The sequence below is a fragment of the Nelusetta ayraudi genome, unplaced genomic scaffold (assembly GCF_046127955.1).
Source record: "Nelusetta ayraudi isolate G7.1 ecotype Tasmania unplaced genomic scaffold, CSIRO-AGI_Nayr_v1 ptg000031l, whole genome shotgun sequence".
Taxonomy (NCBI): domain Eukaryota; kingdom Metazoa; phylum Chordata; class Actinopteri; order Tetraodontiformes; family Monacanthidae; genus Nelusetta; species Nelusetta ayraudi.
The window spans coordinates 3,675,001-3,692,500 of NW_027466081.1; the positions used below are offsets into that span (position 1 = coordinate 3,675,001).

General features: G+C 46.3%; 3 protein-coding genes and 1 long non-coding RNA gene across 4 annotated transcripts in view; 2 read left to right on the plus strand and 2 right to left on the minus strand.

Annotated features, from left to right (window-relative positions):
* xpo4 (exportin 4) overlaps window positions 1-11,039 on the plus strand; it is a 47,883-nt gene extending 36,844 nt beyond the window's left edge. The window contains exons 14-24 of the mRNA XM_076030909.1: window positions 2,309-2,468; window positions 2,561-2,730; window positions 2,812-2,986; window positions 4,911-5,117; window positions 6,230-6,316; window positions 6,406-6,586; window positions 7,059-7,180; window positions 7,295-7,425; window positions 7,834-7,951; window positions 8,170-8,262; window positions 9,511-11,039. Coding sequence (XP_075887024.1) covers window positions 2,309-2,468; window positions 2,561-2,730; window positions 2,812-2,986; window positions 4,911-5,117; window positions 6,230-6,316; window positions 6,406-6,586; window positions 7,059-7,180; window positions 7,295-7,425; window positions 7,834-7,951; window positions 8,170-8,262; window positions 9,511-9,708 — 1,642 coding nt within the window. The 3' untranslated portion in view covers window positions 9,709-11,039. The remainder of the gene's footprint in view (window positions 1-2,308; window positions 2,469-2,560; window positions 2,731-2,811; window positions 2,987-4,910; window positions 5,118-6,229; window positions 6,317-6,405; window positions 6,587-7,058; window positions 7,181-7,294; window positions 7,426-7,833; window positions 7,952-8,169; window positions 8,263-9,510) is intronic.
* Window positions 10,664-11,394, minus strand: LOC142891413 (uncharacterized). The gene is made up of 2 exons (XR_012927268.1): window positions 11,191-11,394; window positions 10,664-11,119 (listed from the first exon to the last, which is right to left on the minus strand). It is a non-coding gene; the product is annotated as an uncharacterized LOC142891413 (long non-coding RNA).
* Window positions 11,395-11,747: 353 nt separating this feature from the next.
* On the plus strand, window positions 11,748-14,699 carry eef1akmt1 (EEF1A lysine methyltransferase 1). Its single transcript, XM_076030913.1, has 5 exons — window positions 11,748-11,881; window positions 12,746-12,908; window positions 13,662-13,744; window positions 13,835-14,124; window positions 14,378-14,699. The coding sequence occupies exons 2-5, from the start codon at window positions 12,765-12,767 to the stop codon at window positions 14,509-14,511; spliced, it is 651 nt and encodes a 216-aa protein (XP_075887028.1). The 5' UTR covers window positions 11,748-11,881; window positions 12,746-12,764; the 3' UTR covers window positions 14,512-14,699.
* A 484-nt stretch (window positions 14,700-15,183) lies between these two features.
* il17d (interleukin 17d) overlaps window positions 15,184-17,500 on the minus strand; it is a 3,255-nt gene continuing 938 nt past the window's right edge. The window contains exons 2-3 of the mRNA XM_076030914.1: window positions 16,667-17,500; window positions 15,184-15,693 (exon numbers count right to left, since the gene is read on the minus strand). The exon at window positions 16,667-17,500 is cut by the window's right edge and continues 709 nt beyond it. Of these exons, the coding sequence (XP_075887029.1) occupies window positions 15,366-15,693; window positions 16,667-16,980 (642 nt within the window). The 5' untranslated portion in view covers window positions 16,981-17,500 and the 3' untranslated portion in view covers window positions 15,184-15,365. The remainder of the gene's footprint in view (window positions 15,694-16,666) is intronic.

A 17,500-nucleotide genomic window follows, 5' to 3' on the forward strand; every position in this document is an offset into this window, starting at 1 on the left:
ATTAATCCAATGGTGTCCACTGATTAAAATGCATTGAATTTAAAATTATTTCTTCGGGATGGGAAAAATTCAGTGTCTAGTGCGAGTGAGTCTTCAATCAAATAATTTACATCTGTGACGTTTGTTTGTTTTTTCCTCTTCCAAAGAAAGAAAGAAAGCATTTGTTTGTGTATTGGAATACTGGATGGTCCCTCTGACGCAGGAGCGGCTCCTTCGCTGAGTCGCGTCGCGCTCGGAAGTTTGGCACCGACTAGTTGTGCGGCGTTGACCCTGTTGTCCGGCCTGATCCCCTCCCCCTATAAAACTCTCCCAAAATAGACTTCCTTCCCGTCGGGGGATAGTCGGACTTCTCCGAGTGTTGTCACAGTTTATTGTCCCATAAAGCCGAGGGAGACGCGAACTCCTCCAAGTTCACTCTTAAACACTGCGCCAGTGAGAAGAAAAAAAAAGAAAAAGAAAGAAAAGAAATGGCAGCGACTGAAGTCATGGACGTACGTTAATCAGCACATAGGAATGATCCGCTTCCCGCCCTGCGGCCTCGTTAATCTCCGCTCGCATCCTTACCTGCCGCTCGGCGTAATTCGGAAATTGCGGCGGCCGCCACGTGACGGTGCCGCGCGTCCGCACGTGCCGTCGCCGAGGTTGTGCTCGTTGTTCAATTATTTCTTCATCATCTCGGCTTGCACCCGCCGCCCTGTTAGTTTAGGCGCCGAGCGTACGCGCCTACGTCAGGGGGAAAAGATTGCGAGCCGCTGAAATAGAAACTTTTCAAGGGCCAAAACCAATGGAGCTCTTGGCCCGAGAGCCTCAACAAAGCCAATTATCTGCCAAGTGTTGTCAAATGGGGTTTATGTGTTTTTTTAGTGACTGTCGGATGGAGTTCAGGACTCAGGTTGTGGGCAAACTGGGCGTCCGTGTGTGTGTGTGAGTGTATGCGCATAATCAGAGTGACAACAATAGGTGGTCAACGCAGCCAGCAACATTGTTCATTGAAGGTCATTGAGCGCCTGTTTTTTTTTTTTTTCCTAGAGTGTGTGTGTGTGTGTGTGTGTGTGTGTGTGTGTGTGTGTGTGTGTGTGTGTGAGATGATCGCAATGACAGAGGATTGCGGAGACAAGTGGCCGAGGAGCGTCGAGTTTCCGAGCGGCGTGCCGACGACCCCGGCCCGCGTAAATGTCAGCGGCGGCTTTGTTTCCCCGCAAACAATATGAAACCTCGCACCGTCCTCAGCTGAGGACAGACCCCTAAGCCGCCTTAAGCCCTTTGTCTCTCCCTGTCCTTTTATATAATGCGTGTGTGTGTGCGCGAAAAGTGGACTCGCCAGAGCCGAGTCCTGGCATACGCGGGAGACGGAGACGTGTCCTCGTGTGCTTCAGTCTGTAATAATTTTGGAGTAGAAGTGAATTTTTTGACCTTAAGAGGATTTCAAAATATGCTTCTGCTGATCAGGTTCCCTCACTAATATAAAGGTCTGCCATTGTAATAATGCAAATCAACTCATCTGGGACTCCAGCATGTGCTGATCTTCCACAAATTAGTGTTTCAGCGGACAACATCCTTTCAGCTGTGTGGAATCACAGACGTTCTAGAGTCGCTGCTGTAAGTTTGCAGTACCGATACCAACCTTGGGTATCGGTACCGATACCTCGTTTGAGTAAAATGAATGCCAATACCACACCGTTACCAGTTATATATGTATATATGTTAAGTAATTCTATAACGTTCAATGGCCTTGGCAAGTACTCGGCATCAGTATCGGGGAGTACTGAAATGCAAGTACTTGTGCTGTACTTGTTATGTAAGAAAGTGGTATCCGTGCATCCCTAATTTATTGATATCGCAGTGGAATTTTCTCGAAGATATATCACGTACAGTGTTGAACTGTAGGTCTGTTCTTGCACGCCAGCCTCTAATCCAGTGGTGGGCAAACTACGGCCTGGGCTCCATATACGGCCCATTAAGCTTTTTAAATGATATTAATAGTTGGTAAGTCATAAAACAGCTGTATTTCATCCGTGTTTTAACAGTCATTTCAATAAAGAGTTTATTTACCGTGGGCCTTCAAAGACACTGATTTTGTTGCAACTTTGCTTTGGTTCATTTTCGATTGACATGAAATCACATGTTTTCTACATGGCCCATGAAATATTGTGTCCTCCTATGAGGTGGGGTCACCAAAACCCTCCATCCACCTGTCAAAAAGTTTGCCCACCCCTCCTCTAATCCAACCCCCGCTGTTGCTTATCTTCGTTTTGTGTTATAGTTACTTACATATGCGCGTGTGTGTGTGTGTCTTCATGTTTTCCAGGTTGTTGTCTGCCGTGCTGCGGACGTCGGAGGTGGAGTCGCGGGCGACCAGAGCCAGCCTGACGCAGCTGCTGAGCCCGCAGATGGGCAAAGACATCGTGTGGTTCCTCCGGCGGTGGGCCAAGACCTACCTGCTGGTGGACGAGAAGCTCTACGAGCAGGTGAGTTCTCGCCCTCACCCTCGCCCGCGCGCAAACTCGCCCCTCGCGTCCCACAAGAAAGGCTGACGGCCCGTCGCCTCGTCTCCCCTCAGATCAGCATCCCGCTGAGCACGGCGTTCGGCGCCGACACGGAGGGGGCCCAGTGGATCGTGGGGTACCTGCTGGAGAAGGTCATCAACAACCTGTCGGTGTGGAGCTCGGAGGCCGAGCTGGCCAACGACACCGTGGACCTGCTGGTGACGCTGGTGGAGAAGAGGGAGAGGTGAGGGTGGCTTCTTCCGCTCTCTCTCGTTCATCCGTCTGTTTCTCCCCGACCGACTGTTTGAGCGACCGCTGTGCGCAGGGCGAACATTGTGGTGCAGTGCGAGAGCTGGTGGAACCTGGCCAAGCAGTTCGCCAGCCGCAGCCCGCCGCTCCACCTGCTGTCCAGCTCGGTGCAGCGATCCCTGATGAAGGCCCTGGTCCTCGGCGGCTTCGCCCACATGGACGCAGACGCCAAGCAGCAGTACTGGGCCGAGGTAACCTTCGCACGCCGGCCTCCCCTAAAGAGAGGACAGAGTTCTCAGCCGTGGTTGCTGTCGCCGATTAAAGGTCCAGTGTGTAAAATCTGGCTTGATTTTTGATTTTTTATATTGGTAAAAGCTGAACATACTACACAGAAATGCATGAATAAAATTGTGTACCTGCAGTACAATAAAAGATATTTTGGTTTTCCTACCATTAGAATGGTTCTACATGGGAATACATAGCTAGTTAGCTGCCATCTTGCGCCACCATGTTTTAAGTGCCCTAAATATGAAGAGCGCTGTCAGGCAGGGCTTCCTTAATCTTACATACTGGACCTTAAAAAAAAAAGGGCAAAACCCGAAATGTCATCGAGCTACCAGTGCGTTTAATATTGAATTCAATCTTGTTTTCAATTTCTAAGCTTCAGTTCGGTTGCGGAGCAGGAATCTCAGTCTTAGTAACATCAGCATGGAAATGTGCAACGCAGGCAAAGATACGAGACAACACGGAGTGTTCAGCTCTATTTTCAGGTTCTGTCCTTGGACCATTTTAAGTTTCTCTCTGTGCTCATTTTTATCATCTAGTGTATTTTCCAAAACAGATCACGTTTGTGTTTATGGAGAATATCAAAATAGCAAAGGAGGAATTTAACTATCGAGTACAGAAGTGTCTAGGAAAACTTTTTTTGGACCCAAGTGCTCCAGTTTATTGTCGTGCAGATAACATTTAGTTTTCGGATTTTGTCTTAACGAGAAACAACAAAATAATAATAACAATAATTGCCATTTGTTTGTAGCCTTGAATGCAGTTTTTTGTTTCAAACCTTTTGAAACGCACAATAAAATTCTCAAGTATTTAATGACAATAACAAAATTTCAAACTGAATCGAATTTTAGGGGCGTCCAAACACAATTTTCTACACTACTGTACGTCTTATTAAACTTGCATACACACTCATGTGTCTGCATTGCTTGGTTATATCACTGCAATACAATACTGAGCAGCTAATGAATCCTTTGGGATCGTCCAAGGAGATCAGGAGATCTCAGCGTTACAATGCAAACACGGCAAAATGTGGCAGGTCCAGTTCAGAGTTACGACCCGAGGAACCGACTCCACTCGCGTCTGATGAGGAGGACACACACGCACACACACACACACACACACACACCCATCCACCACCCCACTCCCCCCACCCCCCCTTCCAGTCAAGTCTCTGTCCCTTGTGTATAACATGATCCTTTTCATGATCCTGGAGGCCTTTGTCTTAATAGGCTGACAGTAGTAAATGGGGGTGTAAAGCCACAATGACTCCAGAGTAATTATACGGGGAGGGGGGGAGACGGCAGCTGTTGGCTCCTGCAGCTGCTTCGTCTCCGCCAGTGTGGAGGGAGAGGGCAGATGTAGCCCATAATTCGATCGCCGGCTCCGCCGTCCGCTCGTCACCCCTCCCTCCCTCCCTCCCCCACCCACCCACCCACCCACCAACCGATGTTTTCATCTCCCATTGTTTCGACTATCTCGCGCCACATCACTGAAACCCCTGCTACGTGTATTTGTTTGTTTTTTGAAAGTCTCTGATGGGTTTTTTTTTCCTGCTCTCCACAACAAGAAGCCCCCAGATCAGGGCCGCGGCTCCGTTTGCGTAAACTGCGCAGGGACGCCAGACAAGAGGCCTCGCCATTGTGTACCTGATGCCTCCCAGATGTCTAGCGTGTTAAATGTCAGGACGGGGTCAACACAAGACGACTCTTTGTTGTGCGTCGCTAGCAGCAGTACAGCCTCGACTCGGCTTTGAAACTCGGTTTCTTTTCATGGAATGAAATATCTTCTCCTCGCAGTTTAAAAAGGATTCTGGAAAAACTGTAGAATTCCTTCAATTAGCGGCATTAATTCCAACTTGTGTGTGTGTGTGTGTGTCCTCCTCACCTCCAGGTGCTTCACCCGCTGCAGCAGCGCTTCCTCAACCTCATCAACCAGGAGAACTTTGCGCAGATCAGCCAGGAGGAGGCGGTCAAGCGGGAGATCGTGGCCACGCTGGAAGCCCTGTGCGGCATCGCCGAGGCCACGCAGATCGACAACGTGGCGTCGCTCTTCTCCTTCCTCATGGACTTCCTGTCCAGCTGCATCGGCCTCATGGAGGTTAGGAGCTCGCCACGGGAGAAGCGGGTTTAATCCAGAGCCCCCGTTGATCGATAGATAATTATTATTTGTGAAGCGCTGAATTACAAGCAAAAGATTTCTCAAACGATCTAGAGAAAACCAGCAGAGGGCGCTCATCTGCTTTGGCCCGGTTGGGGCGGATAGGAAACAGAAAATTAAAGAAGGTAGAGAGAAGTAGAGTGGCAGACAAGCCAGAGTGAGTTGCAGGGTGAACAGCCAGATACTTGCAAAGCTCTCATTATATAGATATAATGAATACTAATGAATACTTGACTCATTTCTGCATTGAACTCCATTCTAACCAGTTTTGTGAAATGATGATGTCGAAAGCTCTGCGATCATTATGAGTGCATTAAAATCGGTCAAGACGTGCTTAACGCGTATAGGAACTTTTTAGTGTTTCATGAAAATCATTTCCGATGTCTAATTAAATGTGATTGAAAAAATTGAAAGTGTGCAAAATCCTGTGTGAATACCAAGTCGGTTGTTTTAAGGAGCCTAAAATATAAATCATGATGCTTTGTTTACTCTTTTATGGTTCAGCACACACAACTAAGTGTGATTATACTATAAAGATTTGTTTTACAAAATCTTTAAAATAATTAGCAATTTTAAAGCATCTTCAACTTCTGTAACAATGGCCGTCTCATGCACACTTGACACTCTAAAATCACCTTCAATTAGACATTCAAGGCAACAACTGTCAGAGCCATCCCATAATGTGTTCAGCCCAACCTGACTGATTTCCCTGCACTGTTAATGTTCTGGGAACATTCCAGTAGATTATTTCATGAAGCTGCTTGTAATGAAGTCCAGTGCAGAAATGAGTCGGTGAGCCCAAAACCTTTGACTTGTGTGTTTATAAATAAGTAATGTTCGTGTAGAATTATTTCTAAAATTATTTTAGGGTTTAAATAGACTCAAAAGCGTAATAGTGGACTGTTTTTGCTGCTGTCCATTTAGAAATCATTAGTCCATGATTATTAGGGGGCAGAATTTGGTTGGGTGTTGGGCTTCTTATAGGAGAGAGAATCAGAAAGGAGGCAGAACCGTTGATTGTCGGCTCTCCGTGGCCTTTTTCTGTCCCTCAGGTGTACAGCAACACGCCGGAGACGATCAACCTCATCATCGAGGTCTTCGTGGAGGTGGCGCACAAGCAGATCTGCTACCTGGGAGAGGTGAGTCCACCGCCGTGCGTTCCCACTGGCTGCGAAATGGCTGGAGAACTGATTCCAGATTCCTGATTCCTGATTCTCCCCTCATCCAGACCAAGTCCATGAAGCTGTACGAGGCGTGCCTGACGCTGCTGCAGGTCTACTCCAAGAACAACCAGTGCCGCAAGCGGAGCGACGCCTCGGCCGAGGAGGACCAGTACCAGGACCTGCTGCTCATCATGGAGCTGCTCACCAACCTGCTGTCCAAGGAGTTCATCGACTTCAGCGACACCGGTGAGCCCGCCGTGCTCCGCCCGTCCCCGTTCTCACGTGCTGCATTTCCATTGCCCCTAGAATTGCGCAGAACCTAAATATCGCAAATAAGAAACTGGTAATGGAAACACCGAAACTTCAAAAAACCTCTCAAATATGGCTAAAAGGTTTTTACACTCTCATGAGGTGGTGTTTCAGACGTATTGATATAGAGGTGTATCGCAAAAGTGTCATGGGAACACTTTTTTCGCATTAGTAATCAAAGAGAAAAATATAACAACCATTCTTGACAGCAAACAAACGAAAGCAGTCGTAATTTTCGTACGTGAGATTTTACGAGAATTACGACTTCTGCGCTTAACACCATTCAATGGAAACGCCTGCAAATTGTACTTTGTCGAAATTTCAGAAATATCCCTTGTAGTTTTGTGGAAAAACTGTCACGGAAACTCCTGACTTTACGACGTGCGTCTCGTGTATCTCGTGCGTGCAGACGAGGTGTTCCGGAACCAGGACCAGGGGACGCCGGCCTCCGGTCGGACGGTGTCGGCGGCAGACGTGGTCCTCTACGGCGTCAACATCGTGCTCCCGCTCATGTCTCAGGACCTCCTCAAGGTGAAACGCGTCTTGACGTGTGGCTGCGTCCTCTCCGTTTCCCTTCGTGTTCTCCTTCTGTGGGCTAACACGCTGCTCTCTGGTGTGTGTGTGTCCCCCCCCCCCCCCCCCCAGTTCCCCTCTTTGTGCAACCAGTATTACAAGCTCATCACCTTCATCTGCGAGATCTTCCCCGAGAAGATCCCACAGCTGCCCGAAGACCTCTTCAAAAGCCTTATGTTTTCCTTGGAGCTGGGAATGACATCGTATCCTCCCATTGACCAAAGTGTCCATTGTTCACTTCTATTCATTTTTTCTTCATTCTCTCGTCTTATGGCTTCGTGAAGTCTTACCAAAGCTGGGCTGCTCAGATGCCACAGAGCATGAGTGTCACAGGGAACCACTTAGATGTTCCCAATTTGAAGTCATTCATTTTAATCTTATTTAATGTAAAGTTTAAATAGGCTTTGCAAACAAGTTGTCCTGTCATTCACATCAATTCATTTTTTTATACATTTTGTGAGCAGATTCCAGGAGTTGTCTCGCATGTTTGTTTGTTTTTTTAAGTTATCATCACGATTTATTTATTTATTTTTGTCATGACTTCCTGCAGTTAAAACTATCTGGCTACTTTTGTGGCCATTGGTGTCGTGCTCCTTAATGTCTGTCTCCAGGATGAGTTCAGAGATCAGCCAGCTGTGTCTGGAGGCTCTGTCGCCTCTGGCCGAGCAGTGTGCAAAAAACCAGGAGAAGGACACGGCGCTCTTCGTCGCCACCCGCCACTTCCTCAAGGTACGCAGCTTGCATGTACAACAGAAATGTAAAAAAAAAAAAAAAACGTAGAATAAAGTCTGCTGCCCAGAAGCAACACAACAGCGCCACGCAGAGGGCGAGGTGACATTGCTGTCTTGTTTTTCCAGAGATGTACATTTTTCTATGCTGGTCCTTCACATTTCAAGATAAGAAGTTAGTTAAAGTCGTTAATGCTTCTCCTCATTTCGTCCGTCTAGTTGGTGTTCGACATGCTGGTCCTGCAGAAACACAACACGGAGATGACGGTAGCGGCGGGAGAAGCTTTCTACACACTTGTGTGCCTGCACCAGGTGAGTCGACGAGCTCACGCCTTGTGTGGGGTATCCTGGAGGAGAGCCCGAAGTCCCGCTGGTCCTCCAGGTGGTTTGCCGTGTCGGATGTGTTGTGAGAGAGCAGCTTTTCAACTCAAAGCTGATTGAGAAGAGTTTGGCGTTGAGAAAGACGCGGCATTGCCCTCTAGTGGCGGCTTGTGATACAGCAGTTGACTCGGCTCTATAAACAGTAGTGAAGGAATGAGGGAATCCCAAAACACAATACACTGGATTAAAACGAAGATCCACTTGTACAATGACTGTTGTTGCCACTTCCTTATCTTCACTCTCTGTGAATGGATTTGCACTGTCAGAAAACCTTGTCAAGTTTTAGAAATAGAAGAATAAAGTGTAATCATCATGGGAACATATCAAATAATTCACAGAATTGCGTGAGCGTCCTGGTTTGCGTTTCTTTCTTATTATTATTGAAGGCTACGCTTGTAATACTGTTACAGAGTTTATGACTCAGTGAATACAATGGCCCTCCTTAATATTAAGTCAGTCCCGTTAAATGCTCTCACTGCATTAGAGAAGCACCAGTACCACTTTTTATAAGTACTTGCATTTCCGTACTCACCAATACAATACTGAGTTCTTAATAAAACCATTAAACATTCACAATTACCTTGATTTATATATATATATATATTTATTTTTTTTCCCACAGGTGTTCTGTGATGTTTTTCTAGAACATGGGGTGACTGTCACAAGTTTCATTGCAATACAAACACAAAATTGTCATGTACATATGTATACAACTGTCGTAGTATTGGTAGGTACTCAACAAGTACTCAACCCTGGCATTGATACCGATTAGGGATGTTAACAATTTTTCGATTATCGATTAATTGTCGATTAAGAATTTAATCGATTAAATTCAATTAGTCACAATTAATTGAACATTTTTTACACGGGTAGTTAATGTCATTGTAACAGTGTAGTGGCAGGAAAGAGCACCTGTAGACACTGTGATGGTCATAATGTACCTAGAACTTTACACACTTTTGAACAACTTCTTTTTAAAAAAAAAAAAGAAAAAAAAAAAAGTATCAGGTATTGCTTGTATCCTTGCATCCCTACATTGAATGCATGCCCTGTATTATTAAACGTATTAAACAAAAGCCAGCATCTTTCCTGGCTTTCAGTTCCCCCTAGTGGACGAATCCCAGTCGTTCCCCCGTTTCGCTCAAAGCCTGCCTCTTTGCTTCCCCCCCCTCTGCCAAGGCGGAGTACTCGGAGCTTGTGGAGACTCTGCTGTCGTCGCAGAGGGACGCCGTCATCTACCAGCGGCTGGCCGACGCCTTCAACAAGCTGACGGCCAGCAGCACGCCGCCCACCATGGACCGCAAGCAGAAGGTGGCCTTCCTCAAGAGCCTGGAGGAGTTTGTGGCCAACGTGGGCGGCCTGCTCTGCGTGAAATAACCGCCGGGGAGGGGGGGGGCGGGAGGACGCAGTGGGACGCAACCGAGGAAGGAAAAAAAAAGAGAGAAAAAAAAAACCATCCCTGCTCCGCCCCTAAGAACTATGGGTAGAGGAGAGAGTCGGGATGTTCGCTCTCTCTCCTCCGCCTGCCGGTGGGGAGGAAAAAATCCATCTCATGCCTGAATGTCGTCTTTTTTTTTTTTCTCCCCCCATATTTCTTTGTCACTCTCCACGGCCGCCCTCCCACACACACACCTGTTGCATCCCCTGGCCCCGCCTCCGGGGCGTGATTGACAGACTGGACGGCAACGGTGGCGATCACGAGCTTGGCGACAGAACTGCAGAGAGCAGACGGAGCTGTTGCCCCGTTGACTGAGCAGACGGAGGACGAGTTCATCTCGTAGATGACCGGCCCTCGAGTCTTCAGCGGCTGCCATAGACACACACACACACACACACACACACACACTTGCCCGCAAGTATTTCCAGAGTGCCTTTGTTTTGTTGATTGTTCTGCGTGTGTCCCTCGAGTCATACATCAATTGACAGCAAATCATGACTGTGCCTCTCATCCTAAATGCAAGGGATGTACACACATTCACACTCAAATAGACACACACACACACACACGCAAGTTGTCGGAATGACAGCGGAGCTACATGGCCAGCCAAGGAGCACAGGAGGACATTTGTTCACACGTGATGACATGAAAAAAAAAAAAAAAGCAAAAGATTGAAAACAGATTGTTTCCCATCAAGATGTAAATATATATAATGTATAATATCGAATTAGAAATCATGACAAACGTTTTGTTAAAGGCAACCAGGCACAACTGCGATGTTTTTATATGCCAGTAGATGGCTGCGAGAGTTCAGCATTGTATTCAGCCTACGAGGGAGCAATTTGTTGACCGATGCAGTTGAATTTTTTTTCTCTCTCTCTCTCTCTCTCTCTCTCTCTCTCTCTCTCTCTCCTTTCTGTTGGAATTATAGTATTATGTTGCAGCCTGAGCAGCCCCGGAAAGGAGACCTTTGAAGTTTAGCAGATTGGTTTTTAGTGTTTCGTTTTTTTTTGTTTTAATTTTTCTAAATCAGCACATTCAACCCCGTCACTCTACATCACACACTGGATTGAAGCCGAGACTGTTTGAAGGAGAGTAATAACAAAACCAAAAAATTAAAGGAACAGAGCCACTGGTCAGAGCGATGACTGAAGCGTTGGAGATGGAATCCTCCTGGTTTCAAGCACTATTGTGGTTATTGTAGAATGCCTGTTTTGTTAATGAAGTGTAAAGGTGTACATAAAGTTATTGTATAAAAAAAAAAAAATGTTTCAGCCTCTGCAGTTTTTCCTTTAATGTCTTTTCATGTCTTGGTTTTTGTCCCAAGCAGGAACTTGGTTCATCAGGTACCTTTGCTCGCATTGCTACATATTTTTTTATCACATCAATTAATGGGTCACTGAAGATGTGAACTTAAAAACGACCCGAAGCAAACTGTCCTCTTTAACGGAAAGTCTGCACATTTTGAAAGCCTGGCAAAACTACCCTTAAGTGTATGCGTGATCAATAAATTATCAAGCAGTTGTTCCAAAAAGGTTTGTTTTAGCATGACAACTCACATTAAGTGTAATGTTGCAGGCAGGCGTGCGTTTGAGAATCAAAAGCACTGCATTAATGTTAGTAGATGTTTGGTTCTCAGTGTGTGAAACACACCTGCCAAAGTCTAGCAAAGGGTTTTTTGTATTTTAGCTAACAAAAAGTACATACACATACCTATGCTCACGTATGAAAGAATACAGAATTTTAGGTGAGGGGCGTTTCAAAAACATGGAGGGTAAAAGAAACTTAAATGAAATCATCAAAGGTGCTCAAGGTTTTAGGTTTAGGTCAACATTACAGAGTGCTTTTGGGTTTGACAACGATTTTGTTTGTTTGTTCAAAATTATTTAGATCGACTGTTAAAAGGTCACGCTAAAAACATTGACTAAATACAAACACAGTCCTGTTGACATTTTCAGGTGTCTATTTATTGCCACCCCAAGGAAACTGTTCTGGCTCCGCCACTGCTTGCTCTTGCGTCGCCATTGACGTCATCGATACGCGACTGTTCACGTGTTCACGACGCTTGTCAACTTCGGCTCATTTGCGATTCCTGATTTTCTCAGCAATCGTGTAAGTTTTTGGTCTGTCACTGTTTTGATCGCTTAGAATTGTCCGTAGCAAAAGAAGAGCTGCCTGCTTTGGAGTGTTGCTAAATAAATGTGTTGGGTATAACGGAAGCGCATTGCTGCCGCCCTAGAAAAGAAACACAGGACTCAGTATCACGTTCTTGATAGTTTCACGTTATGATGTCAGAGTGAGCAACGATTTAAAAAAAAAAATTTTTTTATTATCATTATTATTTCTAGGGTGGCCGCAACGCGCTTCCGTAGCTTCTCGAGTTTGTTTTTCGTCAAGTACACCTGAACTGCTTGTCGAGAACATGATGTGCATGTGAATGGCACCGCTCAGTACAGTAGTTGCTACTGTCTTTATGTTGTACCAATCAGACAGCAAAGCAAAAACATTCGTTACTTTACCTCGATACCGTAGCATCTCGACATTCCTGGGTTTGAATTACCATTATTTGTTGTGTTTTATTCAGGGAAACGACCTCCAAAAACACATGTCTAAAGACTAACATTAATAATTTCATATTTCAGTGTTGTCAGTCTAACCTTGGCAAGGGTTCATTTTATTTTTGTAAAAAAATAATACAGTTCTAATTCTTCTTTGTACTTTGTTTTCTGGTCCTCTTTGTATTAATTTCCCATTAATAATGTTTTGTCATTTGATCAGCCTTACGCCTGTTATGTCCTCTTGTTTCTGCACCAGAGCGCCACGGTGGAAACAAACCTTTGGTTTGATGTTTGTTCAATGGTTTCCATAGATACTTTATCGATCTCCAGAAGTAATTCACGTTTTAATTTGTCTACTGAATCTCATCAAGTTCGTCGAGAGGGAAAATCTCTGAAACTCGTGATGATTCTCTCCTAGTGTGGACGCCGCTGTCGCCATGAGTGACAGCGACGGTGACGACGTGCCCGCCCTGTCCGCTCACACCCTGGCCGCCCTGCAGGAGTTTTACAAGGAGACCAGGGGCGACCCCCTCAGCACGCCGTCAGACCAGTTCTCAGTTGGAGCCCTGGAGGAAGACTGGGTGAGCCAACCGCTCTTAATTGAAGCCCCAAGTGTGTAAAATTCCCATTTTATGCAGCTAGGGATACTTGTAGCTGTATCTTACAGTGGCAATATAATATGAGTGCAGAGTTTTTCAACCTTTTTTGAGCCACAACACATTTCTCACATTGAAAAAACCCATTGCACACTACTAACCAAAATTATATATATAAAAAATGACACTTACTTGCCTAATTATGGCAATATAGTCTCTTAATTTCTTAAAAACTCACTCAATGTGAATCTGGGGATGTTTCGATGCACACAAAGCTGATATCCTTGGAGGAATTGAGGGAGGAAAATAATCTCACACTCTTTTTAAAGCACAGTCATTCCACAATGTAATGTTATTCATTTTTAGACCAAATAAGGGAAATTGGATTATTTTCATGTTACACCTGACATTATCTCATAAAAACTGTTATAGAGCATAATTGCATTCATTTGTTTGCATAAATTAGGCCATTAAAGTCATAAACCAGCTGCTGATATGTTTGTTTGTTTTTTCAGTTAGTGTCCTTTGTTTGCAGTATGAAAATCAATAAATATTTGTAAATAAACAAGCCTTTGAGCTGATGATGTTTATGAATGTGATATCAGGACATATTTGCTCTCTGAAGGGAAGTGGGCTTGAAAACTTACATTTTAAATCGCTTGAATTTCTTACGAGGTAAATTGTGAATGGTACAATCTGAGTCTTTAAACAAATTGTTTTTATTTTTGCGTTGCTCAGCGGATGAGCCAGTTCTGGTACAGCGACGAGACGGCGACGCGGCTGGCAGAGGAGGTCGTCCGTGAAGCCGGCGAGGGCGGAAGGTACCAAGACCCCCCACCCCAGGCACTTAAACCTTAAAATCAGATGGCAGCGCAGCAAATGAGAGCTCTTCCGGGCTTCCCTCCACTCAGGATAGCGTGCGTGAGCGCGCCCAGCGTGTACCAGAAGCTGAAGCAGGGCGTGGTGGACGGCTCAGACCGCGTCTCCGCCGCCGTGCTGGAGTACGACCGCCGCTTCGCCACCTACGGCGAGGACTTCGTCTACTACGACTACAACGAGCCCGTGTCCTTCCAGGCCGGCGTGGAGCCCCGGAGCTTCGACATCGTCCTGGCCGACCCGCCGTACCTCTCGGAGGAGTGTCTGAGCAAGGTGGCGCAAACCATCAAGCACCTGAGCAAGGGCAAGGTGCTGCTGTGCACGGGTGAGAGGGCCAGTGTTGGCCAGTGATCTATTACTGAGTATTCCACTACTGTAATCAAACTACTTTTTGAGTAGTTGTATTCATCCATAAGTCTTTTTTTGCTTCTTAACACTCCAAAGTGTTAAGAAGCAGCCTCAATTACTGCTTTTGTGGGTAGGATTTGTATTTGGTAGAACATGATTTATTTATTTGTCGCTCCATGTGCATGTTTATTTATCAAATGACTGATTTATTGCCGGTTTTAAATTGACAGGAGCCATCATGGAGAACTTGGCCAAAGACTTGCTTGGTTTGAAAATGTGCAGCTTTCTTCCGAAACACGAGAGGAACTTGTCCAACGATTTCCGCTGCTTCGTCAACTATCCGTCTCGGCTGCTGTCCAGCTGAGCAGCCCCAGATTTCAGGAGACGGAAGAGACTGGAGATCAGGGAGACGGTTCGGAGCAGAGCGCTCCGCACCACCTCTGGTGCTGGTGAAGACAGTGGGGACGCAACGGGGAGTGGAACTTTATTGAAAAGTACTCTGACGGAGAGAAACGCAAGGCAAGATGGGAGAAGACATGAAAAGGGGGAAGTTATTGATGTGATTCTGTTTTTTTTAGTTTTTGTTTCACAGGTTTATTTGTGTGATACCAAAATAAACAAAGATCTTTGAAAGATCAAATAATTACTGGGAAAAAGAATGCTGAGTCAATTTAAGATTTCTTGGATATTCTTGAGATGACTGCCCTCTGCTGGCTTGGGTGTACAATTACGCATATAACATATGCTTCTGAAAAAGCAAATCCCTTTCGTTTCTTCTTTTTCTTTTCATTTTTACGGCACAATTAGGATACTGAGTGTAAACCCAACGCTTCAAAGTCTCACTCACTGGCCCCTACACGTGTTGGTCCAGTCAGACTTACAACCAAGACGCATTCTGGCATATTCACGGCAGCTTGCAGACTAACTGAATATTTCCAAATATTTGAAAAAAATTCAAACGTCTGCATGGGCAGACGGTTTCATCCCCATCTCCTCGAGGGTTCCAGACCTGTTATTCTAAAATATACACAGACACCACTTTAAATTTTTTCGCGTTTCGCATTGTCCAACAAAAGCAAACAAACAAGAAATTCATTCCAGTCAACTCCAAAACACACAAAGTCGTCCTCGTTGTCCTCAGAGCTCTTATAAACACGTTGAGGATATACAAGCGTTCAACCGCCTGCCACGGAGGCTCGTGAACGTTCATCGGCTCTTTCACATTTTGGCCCTGGGGAGACGCCCAGCCCTGGGTCTGGCTCTCGGCCCCGCCCTCTCCAGGCTCCGGTTCCCGCTCTGCTGGCCTCGCTCCCTCTCCAGCAGCGGCACGCAAGTGCAGCCCACTGCGACGGAGACGTAAACCTCGGTGTAGGAGTGGCGGCCGGCCACGCAGGAGCCCGTCCTCTTCAGGATGACCGACGGGGCGTAGACCGGAGTGCTGCGGTGCTGCTGGCTCTCCTCGCCGCCGCGCCCCAGCAGGCAGCCCTTACACAGGCAGTAGGCCTCCGGGATGTAGCGGGGGTACCTGGTCGGGTCGTATGAAAGCCTGGGAGGAAATCGACAAGGTCAAAGTCAGATGAGTTTGCCTGATTGTGTAACATTTGACGGATCAATTCTTACCAGTGTGGTGAGGTTTGGCTTTGACAGGCTTCAATAAGCAATCCGCATTTATTCAGAAACATTTTCCAACTCTGTGATCCTCTGCAACATGAGAAATGCCCCCCTTTAGGTGAAAGTATTTTTCCTCCTCAGTAGCTTTGTTGTCACATGACCTCTAGACTACAAACTAGGGAAGTCCAATATTATTGGCCGATAAAGGCATGAAAAATTGATATCGGAAAACATTGATATCGGGTAAGAATATCATAAAGATATGACTTTTTTAAAATTTCTCCCGAATTTAGTACTCATGCCAAAGAATGAATCCCTGGAATTTCCTGGTATTCCTAAATAGTAATCAACAATACTTTACTCGTCTGACTACGCTTGATGTCGTCGTCAAACCGCATCGGAGCATAACAGCAAGCGACGCGCGTTTCAGCAGAGTGGTTTCAGTGGTGGCTGGCTGCTAGCAAAATAGCTTGTTCGTAACTGACGATTATTATTTTGACCAGCACGTCTATTTGTATTTGGAAAACCTTGAAGTTGTTACATTCATCAAAAATCTCTGCATCCAGCGGGACATCACAATATAAAATTAGCCATAATGTGTTAATTCCACCACCGCATATATCAGCATCTGTTGATATCGGTTGGTATCGGTATTGGAAATTAGGAGTTGGACAATATCGGGATATCGGTAAAAAAAGAAAAGTCAATATTGGACATCACAACTACAAACCAAAGGTAATTTCTATTACGACAGTACACATTAAGAGTGGCATTCTTAATATCTATCTATCTATCTATCTATCTATCTATCGTTTAGAAGTCCCAATGAACCTTTCAATTCAGCTTCTCTGGCCAAACCCAGAAGGTTCTGGTCCCCCCAACCAACTCATCGCTCCGCCCACGCTCACCTGTACGCCCAGGGCGACACGCTGAGCAGGTTGACCGGGAGGCGGGTCTTCCTGTCGCCCAGAGTCCGGGCGGCGATTGGGCAGCTGGCGTTGAGCTTCTCCCGCGGCTCCAGCTGCAGGGCGTGGTGGAAGGCGCTCATCACCCCCACGGACAGGCGGCCAAACATCTGCTCCAGGACCTCCTCCGGCAGGTCCAGGCACGGCCGCGTCCTGGCGCTCTTCTTCCGCAGGCGGCCCACCGCCGCCACCCAGGCTGCCAGGTGCAGCAGCAGCAGCAGCAGCAGCGCAACCAGGCGGCGGGTGCGGCGCGGCATCGCTTGTGCGTAAAAGTTCCCCGGTGCCAAAGATGTGGAAAAACACTCCAGTCGCGCCTTTCCCCCCTACTCCTCTCCTCTCTTCCCTTCTTCACGGTGGCATTTAAACTTGACGAGCTCGTCTCTGACGCGGCGCTACAAGCCGGAGGAACCCGGGAAGTCCCGGACCGTCGGCGGCGGACAAGAAGTTCTCAGTCCCGACTTGGAATCCGAGACGGAGGCGCGCCGCCAGGGAAACCGCGGAAACATTCTGGCACAACGCGATCGCGGCGTGTCCAGGAAGAACGGATCGAAAGTTAATGTAGAAATAATAAATAATGTTTGAAAAAACAAAACAAAAAAACAAAAACAAGTGCAGAAAGCACGAGTCCGACACACCTGCCGCTTTTAACAACAGCCGAGACGTTGCCTTCGGGGAGTTTTATCCCCGCTTGCTTCCTTCCCTCAGTGACGTGTGCGTGAAAAAAAAAATAAAAAATAAAAAAATAACATAAATAAATAAAAAAAAAGCGAAAAGCTT

Excerpts from the sequence above, each read along its gene's own strand:
- eef1akmt1 (XM_076030913.1), top strand. The coding sequence starts at position 12,765 with ATGAGTGACAGCGACGGTGACGACGTGCCCGCCCTGTCCGCTCACACC. Across the intron at positions 12,909-13,661 it reads GAGCCCTGGAGGAAGACTGG|CGGATGAGCCAGTTCTGGTA; the intron begins GTGAGCCAACCG and ends TGCGTTGCTCAG. Across the intron at positions 14,125-14,377 it reads CAAGGTGCTGCTGTGCACGG|GAGCCATCATGGAGAACTTG; the intron begins GTGAGAGGGCCA and ends TTAAATTGACAG.